The sequence below is a fragment of the Sphaeramia orbicularis genome, chromosome 1 (genome assembly GCF_902148855.1).
Source record: "Sphaeramia orbicularis chromosome 1, fSphaOr1.1, whole genome shotgun sequence".
NCBI lineage: Eukaryota > Metazoa > Chordata > Actinopteri > Kurtiformes > Apogonidae > Sphaeramia > Sphaeramia orbicularis.
In genome coordinates, this window is record NC_043957.1 from 45,290,824 (window position 1) to 45,305,426 (window position 14,603).

General features: G+C 35.7%; 1 protein-coding gene across 1 annotated transcript; it reads right to left on the minus strand.

Annotated features, from left to right (window-relative positions):
- Positions 1-5,237: 5,237 nt before the first annotated feature.
- Positions 5,238-14,117, minus strand: LOC115422836 (solute carrier family 22 member 7-like). Its single transcript, XM_030139418.1, has 10 exons — positions 13,737-14,117; positions 13,552-13,655; positions 9,080-9,234; positions 8,774-8,942; positions 8,131-8,254; positions 7,900-8,009; positions 6,622-6,836; positions 5,877-5,985; positions 5,471-5,768; positions 5,238-5,328 (listed from the first exon to the last, which is right to left on the minus strand). Exons 1-9 carry the CDS (start codon positions 14,115-14,117, stop codon positions 5,507-5,509), a joined length of 1,629 nt encoding a protein of 542 aa, XP_029995278.1. The 3' UTR covers positions 5,238-5,328; positions 5,471-5,506.
- Between the last annotated feature and the right edge of the window lie 486 nt (positions 14,118-14,603).

Below are 14,603 nucleotides of genomic sequence, written 5' to 3' on the forward strand. Positions count from 1 at the left end.
CTGAAGCTCAGGCAGAGTGAATGTTTAAGTAACTGCAATATGGGAAAAACAGTTTCTAACAAGTAACACATTAGTAAAAAAAAAAATAAATCATTTGCTCATTAATGGGTAAAATAGGTGTTGAGCCTGTGGGGAAGAGGAGTTGGAGTTGAAGAAGGTATATGATAAAAAAAAAAAAAAAACTCACAGTGAAAATAAACACTGCAGTTGTATTTTGTAAACAGGGTGGAGGGGATAGTGGTGACATGAAACCGAGTTGGCAGCAGGTGCTCCAGTAGAATAATTTTCAGTGTACAGGCAACTGCAATACATGTTTGTATGTTCTCTCCCATGATTGTAAATGTATCTGCAAATCTGTTATTAGACCATAAAATATCTGTCACGTATTTTTAGTTAAAAATGCCCGAAAAGACTAAGGATTGTATCTGTATACCAGTGACTGTCCTCTGCCCCTCTTTCTTTTTTTGAACAAGGACTGGCTAGTTAATTAATTAATTAATGAGTTGTTACACACATCTGAGCCTTTGTGGGTTTTTTGTTAGTTTTTTTTACATAACTGAAACTGCAAAATAAAATAAAAAAAAATAAATAAAAATAAAAAATGCCCAAAAAGGATCCCTTCTCTGACTCAGGGAAGGTGTTTTGTTTGAGGTGTTCTTGTGATGTCAGGAAATAACGATGAACCCAAAAAGCACTCTGAAATGCCTCTATTGTCATGGAAAAGTCAAGTCAGGTCTATAAAAACAACTGTAATTCAGTGTATTTCAGCCTTCAACGGGAAGTCAAATGTTGGAGATCCTGATAAAGGCTTGGTACCAAAACATGGCATCAAGATCTAACTGCATTGGAAAAAAAATCAAAATCTCATCAAGTATATTTTCCTCATTTCTAGTCAAAATATTTCATCACACTTAAAATAAGACATAATCTCCTAAAGAGTAACTTTTCAGTGAGATATATGAACTTCAATTAAAGAAAAAAATCTTGAATTAAGCAAAAAAAAAAAAAATCAGCCAGTGGAACAAATGAAAATTATCTCAGTAAGATTTCTTGAAATAAGATTTTCAAGATCTATTGTCTAAAAATAAGTTCTTGTATCTCACTGAAAAGTTACTCTTTAGGTGATTATGTCTAATTTTAAGTGTGATGAGGTATTTTGACTAGAAATGAGTAAAATACACTTGGTAAGATTATGATTTTTGCAGTGTGGACCATGTGCATTGACAAATAAGAAGATAAACAAATAAATAGATGAATCACTCAATCACACAATATTGTTGTGACATAATTATGGAAAACATTTCACGACATGCAATGATATCGTCATAAAAAAATAAAATAAACAAAACAAAAAACATGAGGTCACAATAAAAACATTATTTTGCATTAAAATGGTTTATTCCCAATTATAAGCAGTTTCATTCACATTACACTTGATGCTTATGTGTTTTTTATACATATTATAGGTCAGCAGGAACCAAATTCAAGCGGATAAAGCTTCCAGAAACTGGCGATTCATACCATTCCTTTACACCCACTCCTCTCAGGCTAAATCTAAAGTCTAAATATATATATACAGCACATGACTCAACATCATCTGGCTTCACCTCTCCATAACTTTGAGTCACATCCAGGTCGTATCTGACACAGTCTGATCAGTAAGTACAGCTGACAGTCATGTATTTAACCCCCTACCTGCCTGAAAACACCTGAGGTTAGACAAAATCTGTGCCAAGAGGTACATTTTCTTCACCCTGAAATCACCAACAAAGAGTCAGTCCAGAAGTTTCATGCTCACTTGAGTTTCCTTTCCTCATCCCTTTTCATGACGTGTCTGTACACAAACTAAAATTAACAGAATACATTTTAAGATATGTTTACAGCCTTGCACGGTCATTAAAGACCTACTGCAAATACTTCCAACTGGCAGGAGAGTTTGTTGGTAGTTCCGTACTCCATGTTCAAGACAAAACTAAGATGTTTTGATTTACCTTTTTTTTTTTTTTTTTTTTTTCTTCCAGTTTTTAAGTTTACTTTTTGCTCTGCCTTGTTCTTACTATATGGACATCTGCAAGTAATATTATTCTGTCTCTGATTTAAAACAAGTTGTGACAACCCTTGTTCTCATGTTTGCTGTGTTGCTCCTGATTAGGCTGAACAACTTAAATGTAGATCAGGATGATTTTTTAGAGAACCTTTACCTTTTTCTGTGGTTTTATCTGTCTGTTGCTTCACTGCAAAAAATGTCCTGCTAGAAATAAGACTAATCTTTTTAAATCTGGTCAAATTAGCTTATATTGACCAAAAAATTCTTTCTATGGGGTAAGAAAAAATTTATTCTTACAAGCAAAAAAGTCAATCAACTAAAAACCATAAGGTGCCTTAAAACTAGACAAAACTGCTATAGTTTTAGCAAACAGTGCTTAGTACAAGAAAAAAACTCACCTTGAGATTAGCTGGAAAATCTTTTTAAGAAAAAGTTCAATTTATTTATTTTTTAATACGAATATTTTTCTCATGTAAAAAATTCTTGGCAAGCTTTTTTCCCTATATAGATGAAAAATAAGACAAATGTTCTAGAAAAAAAGGCTTTTTCACTTTCTCAGATATCATTTTTTGCAGTGTTAGTTCTGAGGTCAGGCTACAGTGATGGTGTTCTGCTGTCTGCACACTTGATACTCTGTCCTCCATCTGGATCAGCAGACAAGACATCTACATGTCAAGATGTATTTTACTTAAACTATCTGCTTCTGTCTCCTTTAGGATTGTGCATTCATGCATTAGTTGCTGTGTTGTCCTTAAGGTTGGACAGGTCACAAGGATTATATAAACTTTGTATATCAGAAAGTGCATTCAGGGTTACATTCTCCTCTAATCTCCTGTACAGAGCGATCACTGTTGACAAGAGCTTATTCCAATAAATGTTTCCTGCATAATCCTTCCAGGGAGTCCTCTGACTGTTTCTTACTCTTCAGTGTCTTTCTATACCTGTCCACAAAATAATTTCAAAAATCTGATGTAGTTTGGTCTGTATTTTAGTTAAACATCACCTGTAGAGTCTCCTATTCCTTCATCAGTTTTTTTTTTACATATGATTTATTTTTTTTTTTTTAAGTATGTGTATAAAGGAACTGGGTGCTCATCAAGGGCAGGCTCAAAAACAAAAGGGCAAAAAGCAGTATTTTGCAGTATTTGAAAAGTAAGAAATGCAAAATATACAACAGTCAGAAACAAGCACAAGGCCACTGAAACAAAAATGAAAATACTTTATCAACTACTGAGTCTGGCCATTGACGTATTGTGATACGGATCGTATTAAATGGGAGTTGAATGTGACTTTAAATTTTGCTCAACAGTGTCAGGTGAATATCATGCATCATACATCATAACCAAAATGGAGAAGGAAAAATGTAATGTTGCAGGATGTTTTGCTTGAAGAATCTTTTATTTTTGCAGATGTGTCCTTTGTACTGAACAGTCAGGTCAGGTTTGTGTGTGCTGAACTAAGAGAAAAGGTCAGAAAAAGATCTTATCTTGCAGCTTTGTGGTAAAAGTGAGCTGAGTTCATCTTGATTATGAACTTAGGGACTTTCTGTGGTCAAGAATTGCACAAGTGTTAGAACTAGACGTACTTACGGAGCTCTTTGTGGTTTAACTATGCAGTGTAAGCTAAATTGTTGGCGCAAATATCAAACCGAGGTGTGATTAACTTAGGTGAACTTTCTAATGTGTTTTTTGTTAGAATTAGCTAACGTGGAGTTACTGACGTAAGCTGTGACATGTTTTACCCAGCAACAAGTGTTCAACCAATCATTGAGATTATGTACCAAATATGGAAGTCTTCCAAGTGATTGAAGACTATAAAATGTGATGATGAGATGAGACAAGGTGGGAGACAAATAGTGTGTTTGACACTAGACTAATTGATAACTGACTTCTTTCTTTTTTGTAACCTTTTTCTACTTTGGCCTAAAGCAAATAAATTAAGTTTTGTTTTAACTTTTTAAAAAATCTCAAACCTTCCTTTTTTGGTGAGTTCTTCCATTTCTCCTGGGTTGGTCCATCCATCCGAAACATAACTGGTGAGTTAACTTAAATTACGTGACCCCCCCTCTGGGGCAGCCCGGATTTAACCGGAGAGCCGTTTTTATGGAAGTATTGGAGTAAGGTGGAGAAACACCGGCGGTCATGTGTTCCGCATGGGCACGCAGTTTAAGTCAGAGTAAAGCGGAAAGAGTACCCGGTGTATAAAATATAAAGATGTCTGATGCGGTAAATTCATTAACCGAAATTAATTGTGGTTTTTGAGATTTACTGTTACTGGCGTGTTCAAGAGTATAGTAGAAATGTGTTGGAGGTAACGTCCAAATAGATAACACTTGTCTACATTTTTATTTATTTGTTTTTTTTTTTTTAGAAATTTTCCATTTCAGAGATTAAATGTGCTGAATCTTACAAACTTTAAAAAGATGAAATGAAAAACAAGTGAGAAGTGTTGTTTTGTTGATGTTTTCATTGTATATAATAATGTGTTATTACACATATATTTTGGCTTATGTACATTTATACAATAGATTTATAAATCTTCCACTAGAAAATACCTGTAAAGCAGGGGTCTCAAACTCCGGTCCTCGAGGGCCACTATCCTGCATGTTTTAGATGTATCCCTCTTCCAACACACCTGATTCAAATGATAAGCCTACCATCAAGCTCTGCAGAAGCCTGATAACGACCGTCAGGTGTGCTGGAAGAGGGAAACATCTAAAACATGCAGGATACCGGCCCTCGAGGATCTGAGTTTGAGACCCCTGCTGTAAAGTGAATGTATTGTAATAGTCAGACAATGTTTTGAAGTAGATCTGGTAGCTCTGACACAAATATTCCTACAGAGTAAAACCCATTCTCTCAATAATTCTGATCTGTAGTATCTTGGAAACTATAGCCAACCAGTATTTTTTTTTATTAATTTGCCTTTATTAGTGACTCAAACTTGGTAAAGTTTCATTACTTTTGTACTGGAATCATTTTTCATGTAAATCAGTGAAATAAAGGATTTTTTATTTATCTTTAGAGCACCTCAGGCTTGTTTCTGGCTGTTGTATTTTTTCACTACTACATAATGACTGATTATTTGCAACAGTCATTTATGACCTTCACTTTTTTTAATATTCTAAATGCAATTTTTGTAATGACCAACAACTTTTAATAAACTGCAGCAAAATGGTGATGATCAAAAGAAAATGCAAAATGACCAAATCCACCATGTCATCAGGGCATCATTAGAGCTGTATGTTTCAGTCGATCTCTTTCATCCTTGAGGATTTGACCCTGCAACACATACAAAACTTCAGTTAGTCATCGTACATGGATTATCTAGTTTATTTTGGCACCGGCAAATGATTAAAACAATAGCTGTGATAGGATTTTTGAAAAATAGGTATATATTGGCATTTTGTTTTTTTTCACCCACCTGTTTGTCCCAGAGCAACTGGAGGTGGTTAATTGTTTACTGTTGATTTAATACTGATTGCAGTGCTTCTTCTTCTAACACTTGTTGACGCTTTGGTTTCTCAATGTCTTCTATAAACTCTGGCAGTCGGGTGTTTAATGTTTCAGGCAGGAGTAATGCCACTGAACCACAGACGAGTGCAACAGCGCAGTAGGACACAGCGGGGAGGAGATGCCATACATCCTCCAATAGCATGATGAGAGGGGACACGGACACGCCCAGACGCGCCACTAAGGCAGTGTACCCAACGCCGTTCTGTCTGGAGGAGCAGAGCTGAAGTTAATGTAAACCTGTAAAGCATGTGGAAACAGCAGAGTAGAAGATCATTGTTAGTGTTGAGAGTTTTGAAAGATTGTAACCGACTAACCGTACAACTGTAGGATAAAGTTCAGTGGTGTAGAGGTACATGATTGTGAACGCTGCTTCAGAGAGAGCCTTTCCAAGAACCGCCACGGTAGTACGAGCCACCCACTTATCTGAAAATAAATGTTTACGCGTTGGATTAAAACAACTAACAAATAATGCAGAAAAAAGTAAATTAGAATATATTTAAGTACAAACAACAAGAACAAAAAAATATATACACAGCGGTGTGCAAAAATATTACAACACTTGTCAAATCTTAAGAAAATGGTGGTTTATTTGTTCCCAGAGCTTGAATTTCACTTTTTTTTGCCATTGCAAAAGGAAAAGGCAAAGGTACTGAGAATATTTCACCTACAAATTTATCAGTCCAGTCCTTTTTTTTTTACATTTTACTCTAATATTTAGTGTGCCCCCTCCAGGCAACAATCTAAGGGAACTCTCTGGAATGAGCTTCTGAGAGCGCGTAATGACATTGGGGTTGAAACTCTCAGAAAATACATCGACACAATGCCAGAAAGATGCGCTGCTGTGATTGTTGCCAAGGGAGTTCACACTAAATATTAGAGTAAAATATAAAAAAAGGACTGGACTGATAAATTTGTAGGTGAAATATTCTCAGTATCTTTGCCTTTACCTTTTGCAAAGAAAAAAAAGGGAAATTCAGGCTCTGGGAACAAATAAACCACCAGTTTCTTAAGATTTGACAAGTGTTCTAATACTTTTGCACACCACTGTATAAATATAACCTTGGGTAATAAATATGTTGATAAAGAGACAGAGCCCAGTCGACAGCAGAGCCCCTGCATTTCCAAGCTTTCGTCCAAGTTTCTCCAAGCAGAAATACACTCCTATCTTCATTGGCACCTCAATGGATGCAAACATGAGCTGTGTGAGGTATGGATTTAGCCCGAACCCAGTGATATTCAGACTTATCCCATAATATGTAAATGCAACTCCAAACCTGGAAAGAAAACAAAGCTTTTTGCAATATATATATCGCTGGAAAAAATTAAGAGACAACAGCAAAATTATCAGTTTCTCTGATTGTAGTATTTATAGGTATGTGTTTGAGTAAAATGAACATTTTTGGTTTATTCTATAAATTACTGACAATGATTTTCTCAAATTCCAAAGAGAAAGACTGTCAAATAGAGTATTCATTTGCAGAACATGACAAATGCTCAAAATAGCAAAAAATATTCAGTGTTTTCAGACCTCAAATAATGCAAAGAAAACAAGTTAATATTATTTTTAGACAACACAATACAAGTCTTTTTAACTTAGGAAGAGTTCAGGAATCACTATATGGTGGAATAACCCTGATTTTTAATCACAGACGTTCATGTGTCTTGAAATGCTCTACACCAGGCTTTCATTATTAACAATTAATCACAATTATTGTACTAGACTAATTTCAATCAATCTCTTGTAAATGGAGTAGATCAATAACAAAACATATAACTGGGCCTTTTTCCTTTCAGCTAGACGACAATGATACCACATTAAGTATCACTTCACTTGTATTTAGTAATTGAGCAGAAAAGCTAAAAGCTCAAAGAAAGTCATAAAAGGAACTTAAAATGCAAAATCTGGCAAAAGTGCATGATTTTTACAATTGAGTCAGTCTTGCAGAAAATGACAGTGTTTCTGAACATCCAAACAACACATATCTGATGCTACTGAAAAGCTGAGAAACTTAATTTTACCTGAATAATGTCAGTGTATTAAAAGGATTAGTGGTTCAAAAGCAACATTTCGGATCAGTAGATGCTTTTGGGGACGAGCAGCCATTTTGATCTTTGGAGTCATATCTTTCTGGTTGTTCTTTCTGACCATTTGATGTAAGAACAGTGAAGATATTACAGTTTTTTCTTCCATTTAGCTCTTTTTGTCCAGTGAATACCTGCTCGCGTTCAGTAAATATGTGAATACATGCTTGGCTTGTATTTGCATTGTAAGTGCATACATAAAAACTACAACAGATGAGCGCATAACACTCCTACAGTGGATTAGTTGAGACTTACCATACTATTCCTGAGTATATAGCAAGTTTCCTAATGTTTGGAGTCCTGAAAAGATCTACTATTGTGTACTTGTTTTCTCTAGTTTCATCTTCGACAGATTCCAGTAATGTCTGCAAGATCAGAAAAAGGGTAAACAAGTTACTGTAGCAATAACAATAACTAAATTCTCTTCTGTCACTGTTATTTCCTGGTATAGAAAGAAAAACATTTTAGGACTTTTTAGGACTGTACCCTGGGTGTAATTGTGGCCATAGACGTTGATCTGTTGTTCATCACTGCACACTGTGTGATATAGTAATGAGCAGCATTCACTTTCCCATTCGTCATGAGCCATCTCGCAGACTCAGGAATCCACCTAAAATCAACAAAACTAATTTTAACCAAATATCTAAAAATGTGATTGCCTTCACCACTCTTCTAGCACATCGATTAATACTACATAAATGGAAAGATAAACAACCTCCAACATTTAAATTTTGGTTTCTGGATCTTTTACATTATTTAGCATTGGAAAAAATTTGACATTCTATAAGGGGATGTGCCAAAAAGTTCTTCAGTACCTGGCAACTTGTTCTGAATCACATAAATTAGGTAGATCCCTCACTTATTCCAGAGTAGTCTTATTAATAGGAGTCTGTGACTAATATTTGTGTCCCTTCTTTTTTATTTATTTATTATTATCGTTAATTATCTTTTTTATGGTGCAACAGGATGGGAATGTTCAAACAAAAATAATGACTATATTATGCTTTTCTGGATGACTCAGTATGTAATTAAAACACTTTGAACAAAAAAAATAAAATCAACAAAACTGTAAGAATCTCTCTCATCAGCATCTTATAGGATTCAGAGTGTAAAATGTCAAGGTTCATACCTCCAAACTAAAACAGCAGCTATTAGGGGTGAGGTCACCGCCAACACGAGCATCCTCCAATCTGTCACAAAGTAAGCAATTCCAACCAGAAGCCAGTTTCCAATAGTCCAATCCAGGCTTATTATGACACCACAAAATGTCCTGTGTTCAATGCCAAACCACTCAACATCTGCAAAAAAAAAAAAAAAAAAAAAAAGGAGGTTGAAAAAGTCTTCTATATTCATATACATTCATGACAAGTATGTGAATCAAGTATTAATAATTTACTTCCCTCTTTCTGAGTCATTGTTTTAGTGATCAACTTACTCAAAACAATAGAGATGATGCTTATTCCTGCCAGCGACATCCCAGTGAATAATCTCATGATGGCAAACAGTACATATGTTGTGGAGAACGCACTCAGGACAGAAAATGTCATGGATGACAAATAAGACACAAGCAGTAGTGGACGGCGGCCAAACCTGTTTATTAAAAGAAACACTCAGAGAAATTAATAAGGGTTCATTTATGGTTTTAACATCCTGCATGAAATATACACAGCCTGGCAAAATAAATAATTAATTAAATAAATAAATAAATGTTGGGTGGCCTTTAAATTTCATTACAGGAAACATTTATCTTGGCATCGCTTATGCCATGCTGTGCTTATGCAATGTCACATTTATTTCCCTGACTGACATTCATTTTTCACCAATATCTTGCATTAATGATGTGAAAGTCAGACCCTTGTGTGAAGCTTCTCTGTTGGGTTCAGGTGTGAACTCTATGTGACTAATTCATGTGTGAAAATGATGTCTCATGCTCCTGAGCCACTGTTTCACGATTTGAGTGCACAATTCTTTTTTTTTTTATTTTTTTTTTTTTATTAACTTTCTTTATTGGAAGTAATTTCACAGGTATGACTGTGCAATGTGATAAAAAGGACTTCTATTCTTTCATTTTTCTTTTTGTCCCTCGCGCAATCCCATCCTACCCAAACGAGGACAATCCTTAATGTAAATCCAATATTGACAAGTAATCAGTACAGAATAGATGTAACAATTGTCTAATTAACAAAACAAAACAAAACAATAAAATTGTGGCTAAAATAAAACAAAATAAATGGACAAAAAACAAACAAAACAGAACCAAGATAAGAAAAAAAAAAGGGGGGGGGGGGGGGCTCAGTCATCATGATCAGGCAGAGATGTCAGGGTTTCAATATGATTTAAGAGAGGTCTCCAGGTTTTTTCAAATGACTTTAAATGAGCCACTGAGGGAAAATCTAAGCTTTTCAAGTCTAATGGACAGTAACAGCTCTTCCACCCACCTGCTATGAGATGGAGGTTGAGGGTGTTTCCAGCTGGGGAGAATGAGACACCTGGCCAATAAAGTGGTAAAGGCAAAAACAGTCTGTGTGACTTTAGAGGTAAAGGGCTGCTGGGGGGGGGGGGGGGGGGGGGGGGTGCACCAAACAGAGCCAACAAAGGATCAGGGGAGATAGTAGTGTTATAAGCTGGGTTGAATGTTTTGAATATTTCAGACCAAAATGTGGCAAGCCTGGGACAGAACCAAAACATGTGGGAGTGGTCGGCTGGAGATTATTTGCACCTATTACATGAGTCAGACACATCGTGATACATATAGATATCGTCTAATATGAAAAAAATGATCGTGATATGATTTTTTTCCATATCGCCCAGCTCTGACTCAAACCTAAATTTTGAAAAACACATTAAGGCAATGATAAAATCAGCCTACTATCACCTTAAGAACATCTCCTCATCTTCATCATCTTCTTCTCAGCCACAGTCAGACTAGCTGCACAGGACATTAAGGGGGGTAGGAAGTACCCCAGGCCACTAGTCTCTCACGTCCCTCACACTCCAACTGACACTTAATTAATACCGTGCTCTTAACTGAATGTGCAATAACCTGCTCTACCTCCCAGTACTTTTAATTCAAATGTGCAATAACTTGTTTTTACCTTTCAGTTCTCGTATCATTATTATTGTTACTCTTTTTTCTGATCAGTACTCTATTTTACAAATGTGTATTTGTGTTTGTCAGTGCAATAACTGTTTTTACATATTTTTAGCTGTGTTTATGTTTTGTTTGTGTTTTTATTCATGTCTTTTTCTAACTCCGTGACTCAGGGAAATGCACAAGAATTCCAATGTACCTATACTGCGATGTATCTGTGCAAATGGCAAATAAAGTCTATTCTATTCTATTCTATTCTATTCTATTCTATTCTATTCTATCTCAAGGATAAAAGATCTGATGTCCCAGCAGAACCTGGAAAAACTAGTCCATGCATTCATCTTCAGTCAGCTTGATTATTGTAACAGTGTCTTTACAGGTCTACCTAAAAATCTATTAGACAACTGCAGCTCATTCAGAACTCTGCTGCTAGAGTCCTCACTAAGACCAGAAAAGCGGACCACATTAGTTCAACTCTGAGGTCCTTACACTGGCTGCCTGTTCGTCAGAGGATAGACTTTAAAGTTCTGGTCTATAAAGCTCTGAATGGTTTAGGACCAAAATACATCAGTGACCTCCTGACCCAGTACGAACCTACCAGGCCCCTCAGGTCATCTGGATCAGATTTTTTGTCAGTTCCCAGAGTCAGAACCTGACATGGAGAAGCTGCATTCAGCTTCTATGCTCTACATAAGGCTTGTGAAATCAGTGTCATCTTTTAAGTCACTTCTTAAAACGCATTTTTATAGATGTGCTTTCATGTGATGTTGTCTCTTTTTAATGTTTTTAATGTTGAATATTAAATTTTACCCTGTTTTGGTTATTCATTTATATTGACATGCATGATGCTGTTTTATTCCACACCTTCATTTTGCATTTGACAGCATCATGTAATGTTATTTCTGCCCTCTCCACTATGATACATTCAAAGTTAGTCATGATTTCGTGTTTGCTGTACTTATCTCTTTTATTGTGTTGTTTGCTATGTTTTTATTCTGCTGTTGTGCACTTTTGCTTTGTCTGTCAAAGCACCTTGTAAACTGAGTTTTTAAAGGTGCTATATAAATAAAGTTATTATAATTATTATTATTATATTATTATTACATGTCTGGAACAAACTCCCAGAAAGCCACAGATCAGCTGAAACACTCAGTTTATTTAAATCCAGATTAAAGACCCACCTGTTCTCAGCTGCATTTGAATAGAGCTCTTAATCAGAAGTTGAGATTTGCACCATTTCTTTTAAGATTAAAGCTTTTATTTTTATTTTTTTCCTAAACCCGCCACCACCACCCCTCTTTGGAGGACAACTTTATTTTTAATTACAGCTCATGTTTAAGTAACAATCTCCAACTTCATATTCACATGTTTAAATATTCATATGTTTTAGCTTAAAGTTTTTATCTATTTATCTGTTATAATTATTTATGTTTTGGTTTTCTTTTCATGCCTATACTTTTAACCATTTCATGCATAGTGGACACTACAGAGGACAGTTATTCTCCAGCTGTTCTCTTGTATATTCATGGGTTTTGTTGTTTTAGTTCCATATCAGCCAAAATAATGGACACTAATGCATCATCCCAAACACTGACATTCATACCGTTACTGTAAGTTTGCTGTTCTAGATAAACCTGATCTGCAGTAACATGATTGAGTGTAAATTAATTGCTTGTTACTGTTATTAAACTGCAATTGAAAGTTTTTTTTTTTTTTTTTATTATTATTATTTTGCATAATATCTCCATGAAGTGAGTATTGACTAGAATTAGAGTATGTTAAAATGTGAGAAAACAACAGATTGGCAGCATCAAAATTTTTTTATTTCATAGTTTTCACACAATACAGGGCGGGGAAGCAAAATTTACAATGAACATTTAGTTGTTTTTTCTCAGCAGGCACTACGTCAATTGTTTTGAAACCAAACATATATTGATGTCATAATCATACCTAACACTTTTATCCATACCTTTTCAGAAACTTTTGCCCATATGAGTAATCAGGAAAGCAAACGTCAAAGAGTGTGTGATTTGCTGAATGCACTCGTCACACCAAAGGAGATTTCAAAAATAGTTGGAGTGTCCATAAAGACTGTTTATAATGTAAAGAAGAGAATGACTATGAGCAAAACTATTACGAGAAAGTCTGGAAGATACTATTAAAGAAGAATGGGAGAAGTTGTCACCCGAATATTTGAGGAACACTTGCGCAAGTTTCAGGAAGCGTGTGAAGGCAGTTATTGAGAAAGGAGGACACATAGAATAAAAACATTTTCTATTATGGAAATTTTCCTGTGGCAAATAAATTCTCATGACTTTCAATAAACTAACCGGTCATACACTGTCTTTCAATCCCTGCCTCAAAATATTGTAAATTTTGCTTCCCCACCCTGTATATCAATAAATACATGTTTCTTTGCTTCAAAAATTAAATGCATGGTGTCTGTCAAGCTGAGTGGACATTTTTGGAACTCCATGAAAAATAGCTTCATAAAAGAATTTTCAGTTGCATTCTTTTTTTCGTGTCTAAAGAAGAATAAAAACACTCAGGAAAAAAAAAAAAAAATCCTGATTAAAGTTCTCATAATTCATGCATGAAAGGGTTAATGTTTTATGTAAAGCACTTTGAATTGTCTTGTACATGAAATGTGCTATATAAATAAACCTGCCTTGCCTTGTCTCATGAAAGGTTAAATAGAGAAAAAAATAATAACTTGGGAACTAACATAAAAGTAACACTATGTCTTTATAGGTTAATATTTTTCTGGTACTTGTAAAAAAACTGAAAAATGCATCTTGGATGTAAATCATACTCACCTGTCGCTAAGAAATCCAAATAAAGGCCCACCAATCATAACACCAATGAAGAAGATGGTAGCTGTTGCCTGGTTCATCCCTTTCCTGCTGCACACCAGGTCCCACTGCAAAGACACTTCATTAGCTCACATGTAGCTTTAAAGACATTTATAAGACTTCTGCATGCATAACAAAATGACTCTTACTTCTGTTGCCAAAGTAGATTTAAAAGTGCTGTTGTCATATGTCCATCCATTCCTACAGGGGACCGTGAACGCATCATCGGTGCTGTTCGAGGCCGACAGATACTGATACTGAGGCTCTGCAAACATACGGCAGGGGCTCAGAGTCCCATCCTGACCTTTTGGAATGCCGACGGAATGTTTCTGCTGCAGAGTAAGATTCCCGAAGAAATGTCCGTCATCCAGGCCAGACACGTCGCAGTGATGAGAGGGAACAGCTGCCATGAAGTTATTGAGCAGAAAGTGACATGGCAAACACATCCGACCGAAGATCTGAATCAACATTAGTCTGATTTGGAATTTTCCAAATCCATTAATATCTGAAAGGATGTTGTCAAATTTCATTGTTGCAGATCTTGTAGGAGGTTGATTGAATGTTCACGACAGATAGGTGACAGAGGGCTGGGATCAGTGACCTAAGGGGTGGGGTTGGGGAGTGGAGTGGGGGTGGGGTGGGGGGGTCCAAGCGCCTGCCCCTTTGACGCTCACATGCAACAACTGACCTTTTGTACCTTTCTGATTTTTGTGAGAACATGCTAAAAAAAATTTGGTATAAAGGACAAAAACACTGGTCTACAAGGAAAATGCTTCCAGAATAAAAGTAATGAAATTTTACCACATGAGAGTCACTGATAAAGAAAAAATCAAGTCAAAAATGCTGGTTGGCTAAACTTTCCAAGATACAGCCTTGGGTCAAAATGTGAAATTCAAGAATTAACGAGAGAATGGGTTTGACTCAATAGGAATATTTGTCTCAGAGCTACAAGATCTACTTCAAAACACTGTCTGCACATTAGAATATATTCCCTTTACAGGTTCTATTTAGTGGAA

What these genes read in the sequence shown, in the direction of transcription:
- LOC115422836 (XM_030139418.1), bottom strand. Translation starts at nt 14,117, where the DNA reads ATGAAATTTGACAACATCCTTTCAGATATTAATGGATTTGGAAAATTC. An exon ending in GCTGCTGTTTTAGTTTGGAG is followed by an intron (nt 8,255 to 8,773) that starts GTATGAACCTTG and finishes TGTTGATTTTAG; the next exon opens with GTGGATTCCTGAGTCTGCGA. An exon ending in TGGCCACAATTACACCCAGG is followed by an intron (nt 8,010 to 8,130) that starts GTACAGTCCTAA and finishes CTGATCTTGCAG; the next exon opens with ACATTACTGGAATCTGTCGA.